The sequence below is a fragment of the Colias croceus genome, chromosome 11, assembly GCF_905220415.1.
Source record: "Colias croceus chromosome 11, ilColCroc2.1".
NCBI lineage: Eukaryota > Metazoa > Arthropoda > Insecta > Lepidoptera > Pieridae > Colias > Colias croceus.
The window spans coordinates 6,505,453-6,528,496 of NC_059547.1; the positions used below are offsets into that span (position 1 = coordinate 6,505,453).

Below are 23,044 nucleotides of genomic sequence, written 5' to 3' on the forward strand. Positions count from 1 at the left end.
AGGCGTGATTGAGTAACAGACAGACAGACAGAGTTACTTTCGCATTTATAATATTAGTATGGATAAATGGCTAACAAAACCTGTACCATACATTTAATAAATAAAAAAGGAAACAAATTGGTTATACTCGTGCCAACCAATTCCCTAGCTGGATCTTTAAATAAGGGAAAATAATATACTTATGTCTGTCTATAATGTGACAGATGACTATAGACAATGCTTCTCATGCATAGTCACGATGTGAACCCCAAGACTGTCAAGGGAATACCTGACCTTTAACCGGATTGAAAAGCCTTGCTAATAAATCAATATGATACCCAAAAGTGTGCATATGCGCCTAGAGCTTTCTAGAAAGTTTATACACGCCTTAACACGTCATGTTCGTGAAAACAATCCTATTACAGTGACTATAATAATTATAATTCTAATCTAATTATTAGATTATTTTGTTGAAATTGTTTTGTTTATTCTAGTCGACCTTAGATAAGTGTAGAATGTTATTATATCTAAAATGTTATTAAATATTAACCAGATCACTTTCGCTTGGTGTGTCGCTATCGAAATTCACATTAGTTTAAGTCTTTAAGCAGATTATTTAACACGAAAACCTGAGGTAAATTATACGTAATTAAAAACTTCAAAGACGACTCGAGCGATGCTCCGTCATAACCAGTTGAGTTGAGATTTTTAATTTGTCTATATACTTAGAAAAACATATTTGAAAATTCCGTCGTATTTAAAGATAAATTTATGTTCAAACTTTTATCTGCTACTCTTATCACGTTATACGTTATACATTATTATAACACCTCACTTCGTATTAATTCCCATATTATTATTCCATACATTTAGTTACGTAAAGAAACATCTGAAGTTTTTGTGTTATGCAAAAGTGAAATAAACTCACCAAAATATGTGTTTAGTGAGTAAATTAATAAAAAGGCTTTACATAGAGGACATATCTGTAAACAATGCAATTTTAATTAACTACTAAGTTTTGTATCGAATGTAAATTTTGATTAATAAAGCGAATGAACTATATTTTGTTTACATAAGCCAATATAATTATAGAGTATAATCTCTAATGAGAGAACCAATTGTTAAAAATTTTGTATATAATAGGAATTAGAAGTTGAAATAAAAGTGACAGTTATTAAGAAAAAATATTTAATTTACATATTTACAAGATTTACAATGTATAATACTTTTGCTTTAATGGTCTTTAATAATTAGGTTGATGGCCTATAAAATGATTTATTTAAAAATAACAGTAAAGTGTGCAAGTAACCTACATTTATCTGCACTGTATTTTCTATAAAATATTTCGAGAGAAATGGAAACAATGAAAAATAATATTGCGGATACATCCAGGTCGCATTTAATTTTTATGATTATACGGTATGAGAATTGTATAATTAAGCGAAACAAAACAGTTCGACATTCTTTTATAAAATATATTCAGATCATGTCCTTAACAAAATAAAGTTGGACAGATACGTGTTAAGTAAAACGTACAAAATTTTCTACTATCTACACGTTTATACAATGCTTATAAATTGATCTTATTCATTGACTAGGTAATAAATATCCTTGAGATATCCTCGAGATCTATCGTTACTTTAATTGCGTAATATATTAAAATTTACAATTATTTACACATTTTACATAACAACATGAGCATTATCACCTGAGAACCAAAATCCAAAGACTAAATGTGATTTTGTAAATAAAACTAGTATAATTGGGTTGGGCGTCACTTGACAGCGCACTGGCGTGACATTCAGCCTCATCAGCTCGGAGTTGGAGGAGCAGCACTTGCTTCCCGACCTGGTCCGTGCACGTGGCACTTCTGACGGCTCTCCGCAGCTCAGCCCCCGCCTCGTTCTCTTGAAGCCATCTTCTCAACCAAGCACCGAGCCACGCCAAACCACACTCGCAACGAAGTGGGTTTCCAGTCAGAATTAAGCCACCTACGCAATGACAAGGGTACATAAATAATGTATTATTCAAACGCAATTTTGCTGGGCAGCATTTCGGTGGGCCATTAAGAATTAAAACTCATTACAAAGATCTCCTATTTATATGTAATATACACTTCGCTCGTTTATTATGAATAGATTTTATATGAGTTTGCATATTTGCGTAAAATGAAAAATGTGTTTGTTACTTTGTATTCTATTGTATGAACTTGCTAAAAACGTATTTTTTTAGATTAAAAATGAAAGTTTCATTGCACTTATATATTATTAATAAAAATTTACATATTTTTGCTATAGACCTTAATTTTATGTTAGAGTAGTTGAGCATTCTAATATTTTGTACAGGGAAATGTTATCAAAGTTCCAATGATTGTTGGCTATATACGTACCTGAAAGCAATTTTGTCGCTACGTGACTCCAGCTCGTAAAATTCGGGTAGAAGATAGCCGGATTAAGTCTCGTGATTTGATTGTAACTGATGTCGATGCCTAGTTGTGGAATTTGGCTGAGGTGCTTCATAAATGCAGCTGGCAACTTCGAAAGAGACGTTTCTGTTATTTTAATAAATATCTCTTGGCTGTTTGCAAACGGTTCGAACGCATCATCAGTTATCCTCTCCAAGCTCAAACCTCTTATTTCTAAGTATCGTATTTTTCTCGTGTCAATTCCATGCAGCTGGTTACTCATCGTCTTATCTTTCCAATGTATTACTAATTTATACAGCGAGGGAAGCGAGGAAGTAATGTTCGCGAGACGGAAAGTAGAATGATTTATCGTAGACCAAGTTTGCAGGTGTAAGGAACGTAAAGATGTTAAGGGACGGAAAGAATCTTGGTCAACTATGTCTAAATATTTCAAGCCATTCAGATTTAAATGTGACAAATTATTCAATCCTTTGAAACTATTTGGCGTAATTCTCACTACTGGATTATATGAAATATCCAATATATTTAAATTCTTCAAGTGAATCCACATCTTTGGCACTATAGAGGTAAGTCTGTTGTGGCTAAGATCTAAGTGACGAAGGTTTACTAATCGTTTAACATCAGTCTCTTTAAAACTATTAATGTAATTAGAAGTCAAATTGAGACTCGTTAAGTTTGTTAAAGGTAGATAAGGCACTGACTTTAAACTTATGTTTGCAAGATTCAAATGCCTCAAGTTGGGAAGGTTGTGAAACAGCTCCTTAAAGTTTGCCTTTATAGAGTTGAAACTAAGGTCTAAACGACGTAAGCCACCGAGACTCGAAAACGTGTTATCTGATAGGACCGTGAGCAGATTGCTTCCTAAACTAAGACTAGATAAGAATTGCGTGTTTCGAAATATATTACCATCCAAATACTCGATTCGGTTCCCGGAAAAGTCAAGGTGTCGGAGAGTAAACCCGATTTGTGAGAGGGCCGTCACCGGGAATAATGATATTTCATTAAAACTTAAATCTAAGTGTTCTATAATTGTATTTTTAAAAACATCTCTAGGCAATAACCTAATATTATTATGGTCCATTTTTAAATATCGTAATTTTCTTAAATTATAAAATTGTTCAACTGATAACTGTGATATGGCATTGAATGATAGATCCAGTATTTGTAATGAGACGAGATCGGAAAATGTTTTTCTTTTTATTATACTTATACTATTTTTATGTAAATCTAATATTTCTAAGAAGGCGGACTGACCGAACGCTTCGCTTATTAAATGTGTTATTTTATTATGAGATAGTATAACATGTCTAATAGTAAATTCCACAGCAATAAAAAAATTAGTTGGCACTTCATAAAAATCATTGTAAGAGCCATCAAAAATATTGATAGAAATTGGAACATCTCCTTCTATAAATCTTATATTATTTCTACTTACATTTAGGGTAAAAGTTACGTGTTCGCTGGAAACGTTATGTAACGAGTTAAGATACAAGTAACTAAAGTTGTTACGTTGAAGTTCCAAAACCTCCAATTTCGGTAAATTAGTAAACGTCTTTGTTTCCATGGTATCAATTATATTCCCGGCAAGAGATAAGTATCTCAAATTTTGCAAGTTTGCAAATGTGTGCTTCTTTATACTATTTATTCGATTGAAAGACAAATCAAGGTTAGATAACTCTGGAATACGACTAAAAGTATTTGATTCTATAGAGCTTATAAAGTTATAGGACAATCTTAAATTACTCAGTGATAAAGATACATTACTATAATGTTCGTCGACAACTATTTCCACAATTCTATTATAATCTAAATTTAAATATTTAAGATACGGAAAAGTGGCAAGCTCGGTCATTTTCAGGATATGAAAATCGTTATTGTCAAACGAAAGCCAACTCAGATTTTCAAAGCCATCGTCTATTTCTATTGGAAAATAGCCACTAAAAAGCGTCGAAGACGATTCTAAGACATGCAAAGCGCCCGTTAAATTAGAGAACGACTGAGGATGTACATAATAGAGATCGTTAAAACTTAAATTGATTTCTCTGACGGGCATGTTTACAGGAAACACGTTATTAATAATTTGAGAAATTCTGTTACCTTTCAAGTTTATAGTCCCAAGTGAAGTCGACCAATCTCGGAACTCATAGGGTAGCAAATTAGATATTCTATTGTAGCTAAGGTCAAGATAACGAATGGAGCCCGGCTCAAGTGCTTGGAGCGTGGAAGGAATGGAAGTTAAAAAGTTTCCAGCGAGCGAGAGCGTCTGAATACGACTGGGGAGCGGGGGCGACTCTTCTAGCTCATTGTAAGCCAAAGATAAATGTCGCAGTCGCAAGACCTGCACGAGACTGTCCGGCAAGTACGACAATTTGTTGTGTTCTATTTCTAAATGTTCCAGTGAGTTTTTCAAAGCAATAAATATATCCCGTGAAATTGAATTTAGTTTGTTGTACGATATCGATAGCCGTTCGATTCGATTATTTGTAAATAATGATTTCGGTAACATCGTTAACTCATTAAGGTCTAATATTATCTGTCTAATCTGTACCTCTTGAAATAACAGCATTTCTATGGAACCATTTAATTTGTTGTTACTCAAATCTAATTTTTCTATTTTTTTTGTTTTGTTATGCGCGCATGTGAAGTTCGCATCAAAGGAGATTAAGTTATGACGTATATGTAACATTTGTAATCTTGGAAGATTGAATATTAAATCACAGGAGAGCTCGTGAATAAAGTTATTTGATAACTTTAGGGCTGTCAGGGATGGGGGAAAGGAATCGTGGCTGATGCTTCGAAGATAATTGCCTTCCAAGTCTAGCTGAAGGAGATGGCTTAAAGCAGTAAGTGCTTGCGATTTTAGCTGTGAAATTTGATTGTTGCTCAATGACAAACTAGTCAGCGTATCTTCCAAATAATGCCACCTTATTTCTGGTCCGACGCGAGCGATGAAATTACTGAAAATTTTAATTTTTGTTAAAAAATGCTTTTTCCTGTATGATTAATTTACTCATATTGTATTTCTAGAAAAGAAGTCAACTTACTTTTGTAAATTTAACCAATTTAATACTCTTAAATCTTTTAGGCCTTCTTCTGGTATTTCTGTAAATTCGTTGTAACTCAGATCTAAAGAGGCCAAGGAACTTGCCATAGAACTGAAACAAATTAATAAAATGACATTCGGTTCATGTGAACTAATTACGAAAATATTTCTTCATAGAAAAGTTATTACCTAAGCGCGTGTGCTTCGATGTAATGTAATTTATTTGCTACTAAAACTAATGTTTGTAAGTGTAACCCGTCCAGTGCACTCTCCGATATAATTTCTAAATTGGACATACTTATATCCAGATGCTGAAGTTCTATTCGTGGCCAGTCTGAAAAAAACACATTAATTTAGACATATTTAATTATTCAGCTTCATCATACTATATAAGAGAATTCAGTTCAATTTCAGAGTACAACAAATTGCTTTTAACGTTCGGATAAAGTCAGAGTTATTTATAGTTACAAATATTTAAAGCAATATTATCGGCAGTTGTTTTATTATTTCATTAAAATACACGACCATTTAATACATTTTCAACTGCCATTGCTTCATTAATATGAAATGAATAAAGCATTACATTTCGTTAAAAGGTTTTAAATCACCTGTAAAATTAAAATGAGATGTACAAATGCAATGTTATAAAAATCTATTTTACTCTGTGCGAACATTAAAGAAATAGCAAGAAATAACAGTAATTTAAAGTAGAATTAATGTTTTCTTCGAGCGAAGCATCGAAATTAATGTCAGTAGTATTTTGTAAACGGAAGGCTAGTTCTTTATCGCTACTTAGGGAAGCCTCTCTGCTATAAAGCCTAGGTCATCAAACACAAAGTTTATTGCCTGTTTAATAGAAACACAGGCATTTTCATTTTAGTTACACACATGAACTTTTTATTTACAAAAAGTTGGATTTAAAAATAATACATGAATATTATGGAAAATAAAGAAAAATCTTTAACATGAATATATAAATAAACGTAATATTATTTTTTCTTTACTAATATAACAGTTATCTGGAACGTAATATTTAGAAGAAAAAGTGTGACATATCCAACACTTGGAAACTAATGTGTACAAAAAGAAGGATCAACGCGTCTCTATTTTTTGTTCCATCCGATGAGGCCTACATTAAGAATCATTTTCGCCATTTATTCAAGTTACATCATCATATAATCTATAAAAAGTACAATTTCTTCATTTGAGATCATATAACTACCCGCATTTGTATACTTTTATAGACATTTTGATTAATTTTTACATTTAACTATATGCGTTTAATTTGGTTTGATGAGCATGTCCTTAACTACAAATGTAACCAGATTAAAAACACCGCTATTCAAATTTTTATCCGCTTTATATTTATGCTACGGGCACTGTTTTTTATAATAGGCATTGGCATACTATATAATTTTCAATTTCATTCAATGAACGCGCTAGTCATTTAATCAAATAGCAAATTCAACCAGATGACTGTAACATTTACATTGCCATCGACATTTTGATCTTCAAAGCATTCATTCTTACCTGGAAACCTATGCAAGGGTACCGCGGTGCAGGACATATGCGCGAACCGGCAGGAACATAAGGGGCTGCCGGCGCAGGGCTCCAGCCGCTCCGGTGCCAGCGCACCAACCAGCACGCACGCAGCCAGCGCCGCGACCTGCAGCGCTCGCCGCCCGCATCCATCGCCCAACACCATCACTGGAAGAAGATTACTGTTTAATTCAAATTCAAATTATTTACTTCTTTCATTTACAGGAACATTAGATTGTTGCTAATCCAAGATAGTAGATTCATGATTAATATCGAGTATAATAATTGAACTTAATAATACTTAATTGATCGATGAGAAAGGATTGGCAATCTGAACTGTGAAACAATACAAATACTTAATACATGTTAAGATTTATTTGTTTGTTTTTACGTTACAGTCAATAATAACAGAATATTAAAAATAGTCATTTAAATTAAAATTGGAGTTAATATGAAAAGCAAATGTAGCAAATGCTCATAAAAGTTTCCCGGATTTGTAAATTAATGTTGTTTTGGCTTTTATGCTAAAGTTTACTGTTTTGCTTTGATTTGATTCTCTTCGTCGTTAGCTCTTCTGCTAAAGCTATTTAAAAAGCGAGGACAATATGTAATCAAGAGCAAATATAGCAATTTTTGTTAAATTTATATGAACGTAGCTTTGGTTTGAGGTTTTAGAGTACTTCCAAAGCCACATTAGAGTAGAACTGTCGCTTTTTCATTTAGAGACAATTAATTTAATTATTGAGTTCGGATTTAGTCTCTTTTCAAATAACGTCCATTTACATTTTTCAGGAGACCGTAAATAAACGGACACGTAAATCCTTTATCAGTTCCGAACCATTAACCCATTGAGCCCCGAGCGGCCCGATCGGTCCACGACACAATAGATTTTCTATTGTGCCTGTGATTCCAGGGCCTGAGTTATGAGTCTGTATTTACTATTAATTAAAGAGCTCTTATTTGAAATCTTTAAAAGCTCAAATTTCCTAAGTTTCTTTAGCTTAAAAACCGAAATGAATTTAAGTAAAGGTTTTAGTTAACCAGGGCACAGCTAAGATTAACAAGTTGAAGTGTCCGTGACCTGTTTGCATTTTTCGTAGCGAAACAAATTTCTTTGAGTTCCTAACACCTACAGTTTAATAACTCTGGGACTTGGTCTTAAAATGCTTTTTAGGAGCGACGGCTAATATTCTTTTTCAGTATTTCATTATTCAAATAATAAAAGATATACGTGCGCTGTTTCCTGACGTTAATCACTCTTTGATAAAATACAATGTGTAATGTACGTGCGATTTAATATGCACGTATTCGTGCATACACACAAATATAAACTGCATTTTACATGTACGGACCAGCTCGTAGAAGCGGTGTATATTTGCACAAAACATGGCTAAATGCTGTTGTGCATTCGCAAATCAAACACCTGAATATTTTATATTAACAACTTACATAACTCTTTAGCATTTGGGACTGTATTTTCAGAACAGCGTATGCACATGTGTATTGCTTTAAAAAAGCTTCAACGTTTGAAATTAAATCAAAATTAATTGCCAACACAGAATTTCTCGTTTCTCATTATTACGACCGGGTCCGCATTTTATTGGCTTTGCCTTCAAATGTGAAAATATTACATTGGTACGTCATATAATATGAACTGAAAAAAGATCTGTTGTAGGTACGCTAGAAATAAATAATATAATCTATACCTACATAATATAGAAAAAAGCCGTATTACACCACTCAAGAACTGCTGAAAGGATTTTAATGATTAATATTGTTTTGTTGGATTTGTCTATGTTAATAATTAAAATAAAATTGAAAAACTTATAAAAAATGTCTACTATGGTGCGCAGAGTCGAGGCTATTTCCCTAAATAATGTCAATAGTTAATAGTTCTCTGATAAGGAAGTTCATTATTTTCTGTTTACATTCGATTTATAACAGCAGCTTACTTCATGAGCTCTTGGTTTCACATATATTATAAAATATTAATTTCCTATATTTTACCTACTTTTATCAAAACTATAAAAATTCAGAAAGGCATACAAGAAATGGTATATGATATAAAAAAGGTCAGACTGTAATAAGATTTTTCTCTTAAAAAAAAGAAAAAAAGAAAACCTAAGAAGAAAAGAAAGAACACCTAAGCATATGTCAAGCAGATATTAGATAACAAGCAGATGTTAGAAAGAGCAAGAGGGTGATTTTGGAGTTTCGCATCGAGGAGGATACTACATATTTATTACCGAAGTTTTCAATACAAGGGTGTATTGAATTTATTTTTTATCCATCCTTATTGTCCTTGCCATGAAAGTTATTGTCCCCAGTTCTAAGTATAATAATTACGGCGTTTTATTTCAATAGCGATTGAATAAACGCTAGAGGTTGAATTCTTGATTATTTGGTTCTACGGTTCAGAAAATATATTATGATACAAATATATATTTTTTCATTATCTTTGTTTCATCATTTAACGTTATATAGAAATCCGATCTACTTAAAATATTCGAAGAACACCAAGCTCTTAGCACTAGAACCTAATGGAGCGGAAAAGCACGAATCAATTGAAAGCACGATTCAATTCATTGCATATGCAGAAAAACTTCGATGCCTTTCTCGTATTTAAATTCTACATAGAATCCTTCTCCTTTATATTCGTTATCTTATACGTCTGGACCTAAGAATAATTCTGTACTCATATCCATCAAACTTTATAAGTAGGTACTGCCAACAGGAAAACTTTCTGATATTTAATATTGTAATTTGTAACCATGTCATCGCTCATTACTACTCTATTCACAAGATCACACGCATATTTCCCATACGTTTGTCAAACCCGTCTAGCTCTTTGTGAATCAAAGGCATCAATTAATTTAATTTATAAACTACGGAACCGAAAATATATAACCCAGCTAACAACGTTTCATGCAATCAAAATGTGTTACATTTTAAATTAATAAATTCCGAAGCTTCAGTGCGAATGTGTTATTTTTATTACGTGATCAGGGTTTTTAATTCTATTTCGCCATACTTTACGTCAGATGACTGTTAACGAAACTGTTTAATAATTCCCCACGTGTCACATGCAAATAAACGTTTATCCAATAAAAGCCAGCTTTTAACTCCAACTAGCACTTAAAAATGTAAAACAAATTAAACGCCTCTTTCTGTTCTGATATAAAAATTATTAAAATTTAATCTTATCACAACTTAACACATTAATATAATTTAAATTTATTGTGTTTTGGGGCTGAAAATTTAAATATAAACAATGATTTGCTGAGCTTAATAACCTTTTATATGTAAGTTTAAACGTCGAGTATCATCAAAAATTGTTTATAGTCTATTGAATTATTTTCACGCTGTCACAAGGTAGCAAAGGAAATAAAATCTGGCGCTGTGCCAGAAGTTGGCTGGAACGCCTGCACCGCAGCACGATTCAAAGACTACATATTTTGTGCATTGCTTTTCTTATGCAAATAAGTTTGCAAATGATTTTGCGAATTTACTCTGATGGTGTTTTATAGAGATTTATATGATTTACGTATAAGGGTTATTTCATATGGTTAACTTTACAAGATTAATGTACAAAAATATGAACAAATTAAGATCAAATGTGTGTACTGTGTAGCTATTAGGTGTGTAGATACCAATGCAATACCGTGAATTACACTGAGTATGAAGACATGAAACATGGAGCCTTTTGATATTTTTGACTTTGCTTTTATTTTATTGACAAGAAAATAAACATTAAGATCTTTCATATAACAAGTCAAAGGATATAAAGTTCTCTACAAAATAAATAGAGTGAAATTATTACAAATATTTTTCTAAAAAAGTAAAAAAAAAACAATTTTATGTTTTTATTTGCGAATCGACTGAAATAAACTTATTAAATATAATTAAATCTATAAAAAACGACGTGTGGCACTCGGGGACTGCCGTGGTAAAGCTGTTGCATGCTATACCTTCAAGCCACACCTCCGCCCGTCGGAGCGGGGAGCGTGAGGTTTATTCGTTACGGAATTTCTCGATTCGGTCCCCGCGCTCAAGGCCCACGATAGAAGCTATGCAATAGCTTAATAATATCATAGATTTAACATTTATAAAAGCTGCTTATTGTTGAATAAATGTGGTTTGGTGGTAGTTAATCTCGCAATGCTCTATTTTGTTCTCGTATTTATTTGTTTTATTATCATTGAAAAATGAAGATAAATATCATGAAAGCGTAAATGATCGCCTCATTGGTCTAGTGGGAAGTGTTTTAGCGTTCGTTTTGGGTCAAATCCCAGGAGAGACTATTAAAACAAAGTTTTACTCTTGAAGCATACAAACAGTGAAACAAAGAGAAACTATTTTCGTCTTGTCCGAGAATCTTTAGTTATACCTAGTTACTTAAATCAAGGATGTACTTTATAATATTAAATTTAAATCGAAAATAATATCGCTTATATGCCTTATCAATTTTGTTATATAGCAATATATTATGTAAAAATTGTCTCGCAAAATGACTAAATGGGAACATTTATCGAGTCAGCAGTAATGTAGTCGACGTGGAAGTTTATAATGAGATGTGATCTGAGAATGTTGTTGGATAAACGGAAAAGTTTCGATTCTGCTTAGTTTGCTGCGAGTTGATTTCTAACTGCCATTATTAGCGTAGCTCTGTTTTGTTAGAAACTATTTTAAACGCACGATTGTGTTCTATTGTAATTTGAATACAGTTTTCATGATGTTTTGCTTTCAATGAAGGTATTTATATTGTCCCACGAATGTAAGCAAGCGTGCTTGTGTGTGCAAGTGTCTTTGTACTACGGAATATGTTGTTACAGATTTTTAATAGGAATTAGAATATACTTATCAACTTATGTAAATTTTAGCGTCGAAGAACTTTATTTAAAAGAGCCTGTGATAACTACAATTACATGTAGAGAGAGTACAACACGGACGAATGAGAATTGATTTGCTTATTACATTTTTTAAATAATTTTTAGGTTCATTTAATTATTGGACATGATTCAGAAAATGATACAATATTATTGTGAAGGTATAATGTCTATTAATAGACTTCTTCTTTTCAGTGTTAATATATTATTGGCAGCGTGATTATAAGAGTTAATTAAAGAATAATTGAATGATAACATGTTTTATATCATAACAAAGTTATTATATTTTGGTATATTGGTAAACAAAATAATGAATATAATTAATCTTTTTTGAATTTTCAATTACTCTTTAATCTACTAAAGTTATAATTGTACACAGTTTCTATAGGAACACAAAATCTCCTTGTAATTTAGGAATAATGATACAACATTTTGCATATTTTTCCTCATTTCCTTGCCTTTTTAACTGAAGTTCAGCGCCGATAAAATCTCATTATATTGAAATATAATCTGAACTGTAGCCAAATAGCGTTACTACATGGAAAAGCAAGATTCAATTTGCTTAACTGGTTTGCTGATTGGTTAGTTCCTACAAAGAATACAATAAAGAAAGCATTTGTAACTAGGAAAGCTGGATTATTATCTAGTTTATATTTTGAAATAATGAATGTACTTTGCTGTATAAAATATCTATAAAATTACATTAACTAATCCAAATAACGGTCGCTTATAAGTTACAAGGTCGTCAATTTTTTTCAAGCAATCCAAGAATCGATACGTGATACCCACAGACATATTATAATGTATGTCTGTGGTGATACCTAATATAAATTAGTTTTTAACTATCTACACACGTCTCTATAGCCTTGAACACATTTACAAAAAGAAAACTTTGATTATCTTCAAAAAAGGTAGTTATAAATTTAATACATAAAATCAAGTGTGAGGTTGGTTTTAGAATAAATAAAAAAGGCTATAAATTAGGCTTATAAATTTATAAAGGTATTGTGTAGGTTTTGTCGTGTTAAATGTATGCAGGTATATTTGTCTAAGTTTTCTTTCAAGTCTAACTTAGAAAGTAGCGCAATTAAATCTAGAGTGAAGTTTTTAAGCTATTGCATAGCTTCTATCGCTGGCCTTGAGCGCGGGGACCGAATCGAGAAATTCCGTAACGAAAAAACCTCACGCTCCCTACTCCGACGGGCGAAGGTGTGGCCCGATCGGACCACGACACAATAGATTTTCTATTGTGTCTGTGATTCCGGGGGCTGAGTTATTAAATTCATCAGTCTCTTGAGTCATCTTTTAACATTATATTTACCACCAAAGCAGTAATCAAAGCATTCCAATGTAGCTTATGAACTTACAGAGAAAATGTAAAATTTATGAAATGTCGCAATATTATACACTACAGAAGCTGCTTTTATAAATTCCGTATTGGTGAAACTTTTGAGAGTTCCTAGTTTCATCTACGTTCACTACTTTGGCGGATACTTAAACGCAAATTACCCGGTAATTTAAAATTCTTGGCGCTATTCATGAATAATATATTACCACTAATGTTCTTTATAACAAAGTAATTTTGAAGAGCTATTATTTAAACGACTTTGAAATATGTCGTAATATACAAACAATATTTGATTTATTACAATGGTGACGTATAATAATTTTGATTAGAATTGGAATAAATTGTTCACATTTGTGTTAACATTATAATGGATGATAACAAAGTTTAGGCACGTTTCGGTATGTTTAGTATTACCTATTATAAAAATCAAGTGCCATGTGTACCTAAAATAAATTTGAAAAGAACAAGCGGGGAAGTTGATATTGGTATGTTGACAAATATAAGAACCCTGTACCTATAGCTAATTAAAAGTACAATTCATAATATTGTTCTATTATATAGATTTATAAGTAGGTACCTACCTTTTATACTCATTTTATCAAAACTTATAATATATCGAAGAACATATCTGTTGTCCAATATCCCAACATAATTTATTTTCGACAGCGACACGGAAATGTATATTTTTAAGAGCTCGTGTGCGTGTGCGTTTACACGTAAATGAGTAATGTATAAGTAGGTAAGGTACACATTCTCATATCTTCTTCTCAGTTTGACAATACGAGGGACTTTCGGACAATGCAAACTGTTCAACATGAAATAACACGTCTGCTTCTTTACCCCTCGTTCTACACAAAAAGGTTTTTTCAAATAATGAATCGCTCCAACATGTTAGCATTCTTGAAAGGCCATAAACATTTTTTTTTATTAAATTATAACAAAAACAGAAACATACAACGAAGTAATTAAGGAAAGATACTATTAGAATACATATTGTACAACAACATTCATTTTATTTTAAACAAAACCTGAATACGTTGTTGTATTCAAATTCACTCTGTCCAGTTATACGGCATCGTGTTTTTAATTTAGGTGAATTTCTTAACCAATGTCGAAACGTGGTACCTCTGCAACCACATACACAAACAAGAGCTTTTACTCCTAATTACAAAGCATACAGTCCGTATATTCTGTATTCTGTAACTTGCTTGTGTTTAATTTCACCGCGTTTCTACTGGAATTTGTTAGATGTTATTCTTTTCTCGTATTTATAAGAAGTTTTCTGGGAAATTAGAATATTGTTTCCGAGTATCTCTAGTTCTTATATTCTTGAGTAATAGGAGATTTAATAACGTATTGATTGACATACCTACATGTTAATTTAGGGTAAATTTAATAATTCACCCCTTACGATGGGCTAGTTTTAATAAATTTCCATCTATTTCTAAGCTAATTTTATAATAAGGAATACTTACCTCATTTAATTTACAATATTTTTCTGTAAAACGTTTTCACTTCGGTAAGGATCCATCCAAGGGGGCACGAAATGGCATAATATTTTGTTGGTTTCCCTACAAAAGTTTGTGCCATAATCCAACGTTACATTTATGTGTGCGGTTGAACCGTTCTCGTTAGGATATTTTTGCTTGGCAAGATTAATATTACCTATGTAATGACTGGACAAAAGACTTACTCATGTGCCTAGAGACAAATCGATGTTTTTGAAAATAATTTTATCATATAACATTTAATATGCCTGCACTAAAATATTCTTGTGATGTTTCAAAGCTTGTTTCTCGGAAAGTTACCACAGATATTACATATTCAGCATTTATTATAGCGTTGACCTCAAAAGGCCGCAAAATGGAAAGGATGGAGAATAAACAAAGTGAAGAAAGAAATTAAAAGATGAAAGCGGCCGTAAACGAAGTGCTTATAACGAAAAACCGAGAAATTATTTTAAGATATCTAAAACGTAATGGTATCGCACTGGGATTCTAATATTACGAGGTAAAAGATGGAGCAATTATAAATTCACCTCGCATTTTGTCATTATACTAGAGTATAAACGTGGTTTGTCTCATCAAATAATGTTCTTAAACAAAGCGCAAAAGACCACGAAATTAAACTAATTAGGACTTTGAATTTATGTTAACACGATGTACTTAGCTGATTATATTGAATTAACTACTCTTTGTGGAATTACTTGACGATTTGAAAATTTAATAAATCCAAATTGCAGAGGTAGAGAGAGGTAGCTTAGATAAAGTTGTGCAAATGTAAATTATTAATTTTATTTATAAATTGATTAGTAACTATGTAATTGAAATATATAAATATTTAGACAGCAATTATCCTACTATTTTGTAAGTTATATGTGCACCGATAGAATAGTTTCAAGTGTCATGATTTATTCCATTTTGTCATTCACCTCAATAAAACAATAAAGACTTTGAATTATGTGACTCATAAAGTATGTATTGCTTTCATTGATTTTTTAAATGATAAAGCAACAATAATTTTACTCTCTTTATTTAAGTACACTACGTTCAATGTTCATTTGATACAGGTACCTACTACTTTTAATCATATTTTATTCATCCATATTTCAACGATTCCGTTTGTAATGTATTTAATGCTTTTAGTGACTTATGGAATATTTATGCTAATATCACTCAATTGCTCCCTAATTGAAATGACTTAATTTTTTGTCTGCTTCAAAAATTATACTTAAGCATTTTTCGTAGCTGTGTCGGAAGTTATGACGGAGAGATCAACAACCTATATGTACATGCCAACTTTAAAGAAAAGCCCTTTTGTAAAAATCATACAAAACGAAAGAAAAAATAACGTTTGCGATCACTTTGCAATACTCTATGATATCACTTTGTATTCTGGACGTGCAAAATGACATTTCACGTATATCGGGGCGGCCATGTTTATATTGCTGTGTTGTGATGTGCGATAGCTCGTTATAAAAGTACCGTAAAATGAATATTTTAAACATAAATGGTAGTATTTGTAATATTAAATAGCAAAAAATGCAATTCCTCCTTGTTCAACTTCACACAAATTATACATATCTTACAGAAATACAACTTAAAACAGCCAACAAGCTGTATAAAAATGAATATCTCAATTCTCTAATAAGACGACAGCAGAAAATGAACTAGCATTGAAAGAATTCGCATAAAAATGTTCACAATAATCACAGCAGTTGTAGCGGACGATAAGAAATCTAATAACTATTAATGACTTCTTTTTGGAAATCTATTTAAAAGTTTGCTGATGAAAATCTGTGTATAACCTTTTATCCACTCGGAAGCGTTTTATTTTTTATTGATGACATTTTCATGGTTTTAAGCACGATCGTTTCATTCGACAGTGGCATGATGAATGAGTCGACTATAAAAATGAAATTTATTAACCCCGATAGCTGTATCATATAAACGCAGCTTGGTAAGATAGTACATGAGTAAATGAAATAAATTTATGTTCCCAATGCTTCCTATTAACTACTGAGTTGTATATCTCTTTATATTAAAATGAAACGAAATATCGGTGCAGGGCGTTAACAAATCTATAATTTTAATATTTTTTCTACAATGGATATATGACAGACTAAAAGGATTTTCTTGGTGGTAATATTCCATGAACATGTGAAATTATTGCTTTAGTTTCTATTTCTGCAAATTATCAACGAAAACACGAGACGTATGAGATGCAGTTTTTATAGAGTTTTCATACTACTAATTATACGGTTTTTATCTTTATCCTGATCGCAATTATGTAGAAATAATAGTCTATTTAAGGAATCCATCTTATACTTGTTTGATAAATACCATCCCCAAATATTATTGATTAGCTGCTCTATTTATTTACAATGGAATATTTTTATCTAATTTGCCCCGCAAATAAACAATTTCTACGAACACCAAAGCAATATTTATGAAACTCGTTGCGTATTCTACCCACGCTGTATTGACACACAAATCCGCCCATTTAGATATGAATATTGCTTTAATTCTTTTTGTGCGAATATATTTGTGGCTATTTACAGTTTTAAACACCTATACACATTTATTTGTACATTTGAAAATAAAGAGGTAGAGAGAACTACTAGAAGTACCACTACCTACTATTATAAAATACATAATATATTAAAAAAAATTACATAAAATTTGTTTACATTGACCCTTTATCGAAATATAAATATTGTTTCGTTTTATAGATCGATTAATCAAATGCTTTTGAATTATTACTGAATTATAATCGTCTGAGCAATTACATATTCTGATATTCTACTCCTCATTATGTTTAGGCAATTATTACAATTATATTAATGGTCTAATGTAACATTATACACTATTATTACCCGCTATTATATTCCCAGAATCACAATGTATTTCAATATCCCAAGTCACTTCTACGAATTGATGTTTGCCTTATGGCAATACAGTGTACATGAAAACAAACTTTCGGTTAATGGAAATTGTTTGCATATATTATTTATTTATTTACTCTTTAATACAACTAAATGGTCTTAGGTACTAATACAATAATAAAGCAAGAAACAGTTTAAAGTATTTGGCGGCCTTATCACATAGCAGTGATCTATTATGTTCACATTCAGTACTTATTCCAAATGAATAAATAATACTTATTATAGCAAAAATAATATTTATTTAATCTAGGCTTATATTAATAAGACTCCGAGAAATATATAAGTATAAACAAATTTGTTGAGTCAAAAAATTTCCCGAGATTTTAAGAAATTCTTTCCCTGTGTGGGATGAAAGTTAACATGGAAGTTTGTCTTTTACATCCTTTCTTAGAATGAATGGATCGCGAATTTTAACCAACTTTTACAAATAAAGTGTATAATAAGTTAATAACCTAACAATTAGGAAGAAAAAGAGTAATACATAGGTACATATATGTTCATTCTATATTTAGAAATTTCTTCTGTTATAACGAAATGGGTAATAGTCACAAAACATTTATACAAAAAATGTTTTCGTGAAACTAACATAAAAGCTTTTGATATTTTGATCAATCATGCCTTTTAATGAAGACCTTTGCCAAGTTCAATCATGTATACTGTATTCGTATACAAAAAATACGTAAAGAACTTATTATGAAATAAAAATTGAAGGTTCTAGACGTGATAGACAGAAGGTGTTATACGTTCCATCGATATTGAAACCAATTGCCTATTTGTTACTATCTTTCTTTGAATATAATGTACTAACTATATAAAAGATAATGTCTACTAAAATTTCTGATATTAATTAATTATAGATTGCAAGAAAGCTAGCAATATTGGCATTTTTAAGACCTGACAATTGCAAACAGAGAATCTGGATCAAATATTTTATATAGCATAAATATTTAATACGATATTTATGATTTTTGATTTTTATTTTATTCAAAAATTGCGGCGTAAGCTGTAGGCGAAATACAAAAGGAATGAGAATCAATATATCCAAATTCGCAACGCTAAAAGCCAATAGACGGCATAAAGCGGTTCTCACTACAGAGTACAAAGGTTTAAGTATGTCAAACGAGTTAAACTTTTTTCCAACAAAAGTAACATTTAGCCGAGTTCACTATCAGGAATTCGGCAGGCGTTCCAGCGGGGAGTTCCCACGGTTATCCAATGACACCCGTCGTTTGAATTGACTAATGGACTACGAATCGTTTTAGACTAGTGGTATTCTTTTTATTTATATATAAACATGGCTTCTTTACGCTTTGTTGTAGATTAAATACTGTAACACGAATAAAAAATTTTTTCCGCAGAACTTTGCTACAATAATCTATTTTTTCCACGCCGTTCGAACATTGTGAAATCAGCGTTTTCTAAGTTTTTAATACAACGATAGGAATGCTATCTTGCAATAACTGTTTTATTTGAACTGATGCAGTAAGTATAAAATTATATATTAAAAACGATAATTTTAATAAATGTAAAACTCTCTCAATAAGAGTCACCTTACTACTTATATACCATAATTAAGTATAAACATGTTGGAGTCAATCAATTTTGCAGCTTACGTTTATCAATCTTTTATCTCTTTTGTTATTCAACCCGAGGCTAGTCCGATGTTGAAACACAATTACTATAATATTATTTCTTCTCAAAAAAGTATAGGTACTTAATCGAAAATGTTTAACATGACCACTAAAATTACTTCAGAAAAAAATTCCTTCAATGTATTACCATGAGAAAAAAACATACCAATAGAAATACATTTAAATATTTGATAATAGTTTTTTCTTATTTCCGTCAGGATTTTATATCCGTAAGAAAAGCCTCTTTGCTGACTTAAGGAAAAATAAACAATAGTTTCCTGTTTTATTTAAACACTCGGTTCAAGCATCGTTGTATTCTAGCTTGTAGTCTATGAAAGCGTAATCGCAAACACAATGAGGTATACTGTCTTACTGCCCATACAGTGCAGTTCTCTCGTGTTTACCCTACAACTTTATAATATAGCCTTTATACTATCTCGTTTCATGTTCAGCTCTAAAACTCGTTGTCTTGAATTATACCGAAATAATACATAAGGAAACATATTTCTCGTTTTCTCATGGGATAATTATGTTATTGTGGTTATTATATTACAGCTCATCTTACTTTAATAGAAAGGTATTAAGATACATTAATGAATAAAACATAATAAACATAAATTTAATAGGCAGGTCACTATTATATGACCTTCCTCTGATAGACCTAAAATGAAAAATAAAAGAAACGGTACAGGCGGGTATCGTCGATGTGCGAAATAAATGCATGAATTTTATCTTAATTAATTAATAATTGTAATTTGTAGGTATTTGGATGATAAAATATATTGTTTAACTTTGATATCTAGCTTCTAAAAACTAGACATCTTGAACGATAATTCAAATGTAATATAATATTTAATAATTTTATTGCGTAAGAACGTTTAATTTATTTAAATTTCTTATTTGTATACGTATTCTTGCCGATTTCGAATAAAATGAAATGTAATATAAAAGTAATTTTCATAATTGCAAATCTTATTGAAAGCGCCGGCTCTAAAGGCTATTAATAAACTAGGGCTTGATGAATTGATGTTCTAAATAGGACGAGATAAAATAATGATGAGTCTGTACTGCCGGCAATCAACAAAGTTTCTGTCATTGAAACAACCGCTGACAAATTAGAATACAATTTAATTGACAAAATTGTAGTGTAGTCAAATTATACTCGAATTTCGAGTCGGTACAATTAATATTATTTAATATTTGCTTCAATTATCCTTTATAAATTTAACAATCGTAATTACTTAGATACTTCTATTATTTTCTTAATTAGCATTACTAATTTAATCGATAATAATTAGTGTCCACAAAAAATACTTACGAATAGTTAATTTACAATCACGTCACATAATCACAAACTCAACTAAATCCAAAGAACTACAGTCGCATGAAAACTGTTTGGCGCAGTTCATCCGTCACTCGCGTACGTCTGAGCGATTAGTAGGTATCGGAACATTTTGAACTTAGTGGGGCGCAGAATGCCAGTGGGGAAAGCGCGCAGATGTCCGCTTACACGCTGAGCCGGATTCACACTGAGTTCCGAAGGCAGTGCCGCTATGGGCGGGCGCCGCGCCTTTCATCCACCTCAGCTACCTGGCCAGACGTGTTTAACTATGCCGTAGTTATTCTTTCTTGAGATTGGTTTTAGATATTAATTTCCCTTTGAAATAACTTCATTCTTATGGATGTGTGGGCGGAGTAGTGTTATGCGGACATTTGTTTATTGTATTCTATGCTTTATTTATGTATACTAAGAACGTTTTTAAATTAAGCTTTTGAATGAACTTTTGGATAGCATGTCCAAGCTAAGATCTATCTGTTCTGTACAATATATTTCATAGATTGTTCTCTTAAACAAAATTTCGGCTGAAAATAAAGAACTCAGTTATCTTAGTTTTTAAATTAGGTGAACGAAATGTCTGAAATATTATTATCAACTTGAGAATATAATAGTTTAGAATTTCTAGTTACCAAAATTCTGAAATCTCAGGCAATTTTTAATATTTTTCTTGCATCATAGCGCTTTGCAAGAGGTCGAGTGAAGCTCACGACTTGGTGAAATTAAAATTAGGCAACCCAGATTATATTTTATTACATCAATGTAGAAGCACGTTTACAGTTTCTATATGGCAATTTTTCTTTAGTTTGTAACGAATTAAGTAGCGAAATAATCTGAGATTTAACGGTTGCATAATTTCCAAACGTGTTTTTAAAGATATAATAAATGATGAAATTTACTTCTGGATGCGTACAATACATGCAATTTTTATCAATTTTCATATTCAGGTTTTCATTGTAAAACGAAGTCCGCCGATTAATTTTGTAAGTAAATCTGAATTAATTACTCTCCTTAATTACAAAAAAGATTGATCTATATTGGTGTAACGCGTCTCTTTATTACAAACCTATAACCGATATCACAAATAAGTAGGTATAAATTAAAACTTTTAGCGAATTTAAAACTGTATTTTATTATATTATTAATTATATTATTAAACACAAGAAAAAACGATATCCACATAACAAATACAATACAAAACACAATAATGTGGACTTTTGGTTCTTAATTAGTCCATTAACACTGATCTTCCATGGAATTACGCCGGCGCGAGCTTGTGCATTCATGCTGAAATCAAGCCGTCAAAGCAAAACAGTTTGCATACATTTGATTTTGAAAAAGGTTCATAATAAAATACACTTTAGCTTGAAACATGAAACAACATGACCCCGAATAGTATCCGAAAACAAATTTAGATATTCCGTGAACGGCAGCGGCTCGTGTATTCAACAAAATCTTTTTATCGATAGATTTTTTCGCATAGTTTCAATAACATTTTCAGCTCAAACAAGTTGCTCGCAGCTACAACCATTTTTTAATGATTTTGCCCTTGTAGATCTAACAAAATGACTCAAATTCAAATTTTAAAATTACCCAATTAAAATGCTTTGAATTTTAATTGGTCTGTAGGTACCTACCGTAAATTCATTAGGCAAGTAACAATCTATGTTTGTTACAAACGTGAACATCAGCTATTTAATTCTTTTTATAATAATAGACTAATGTACTTAACATTAATGGAGTATTAATACACACGATTTAGATAATGATTTAGGGAATACAAAAACAAATTTTCACATAATATATGGAATAATAATCTGGAAAATATGAAATACATCGCGGCATGTCCTTATCCCTAATTGATGGACCTTATAAAGCTTTATCACAAACTATTTATACACGGACACGTTGTCAAATATTTACGATATAGCAAACACATAAAACACGACCTATATTCATACAATTTATTTTGTCTACTTTACATATTTTTCCAAATATTATTTTAACCCCTTGTTTGTCAGTAAACATAAAGTCGAGTGCATAAACAAAATGTGGAACTTGAACGATAAATAGAGTAAGCCTTCTTTGATGTTTGACCTACAAATATATCGACCAAAGAGACACGTTAGGGTATTTTTTTAACTAATTAATTATTAAAATCAATAACGATGAAGTATTTAAGTATTAAGTTATGTGTTAATTTTTTGTCGGAATTGTTTATATGGGAATAATCTCTTAAAATGTAATACATTATTTCAGCTTTACACTATTTTTTTAAATAAATAGATTGGTAGTATTAAATTGTTTTATTTATAACCTATCTGTGTATCATCCTATCACATATGTATATGTTTTGGACGCAAACAAATCACCAACATGTTTCAATTTAAGCTGATCTCTAAAAGCAATTTTA

General features: G+C 31.2%; 1 protein-coding gene across 1 annotated transcript; it reads right to left on the reverse strand.

The window, feature by feature from the left end:
• Positions 1 to 1,150: 1,150 nt before the first annotated feature.
• On the reverse strand, positions 1,151 to 20,811 carry LOC123695731 (chaoptin-like). Its single transcript, XM_045641640.1, has 6 exons — positions 20,614 to 20,811; positions 6,978 to 7,154; positions 5,637 to 5,781; positions 5,449 to 5,559; positions 2,369 to 5,361; positions 1,151 to 1,970 (listed from the first exon to the last, which is right to left on the reverse strand). Exons 2-6 carry the CDS (start codon positions 7,150 to 7,152, stop codon positions 1,684 to 1,686), a joined length of 3,711 nt encoding a protein of 1,236 aa, XP_045497596.1. The 5' UTR covers positions 7,153 to 7,154; positions 20,614 to 20,811; the 3' UTR covers positions 1,151 to 1,683.
• Between the last annotated feature and the right edge of the window lie 2,233 nt (positions 20,812 to 23,044).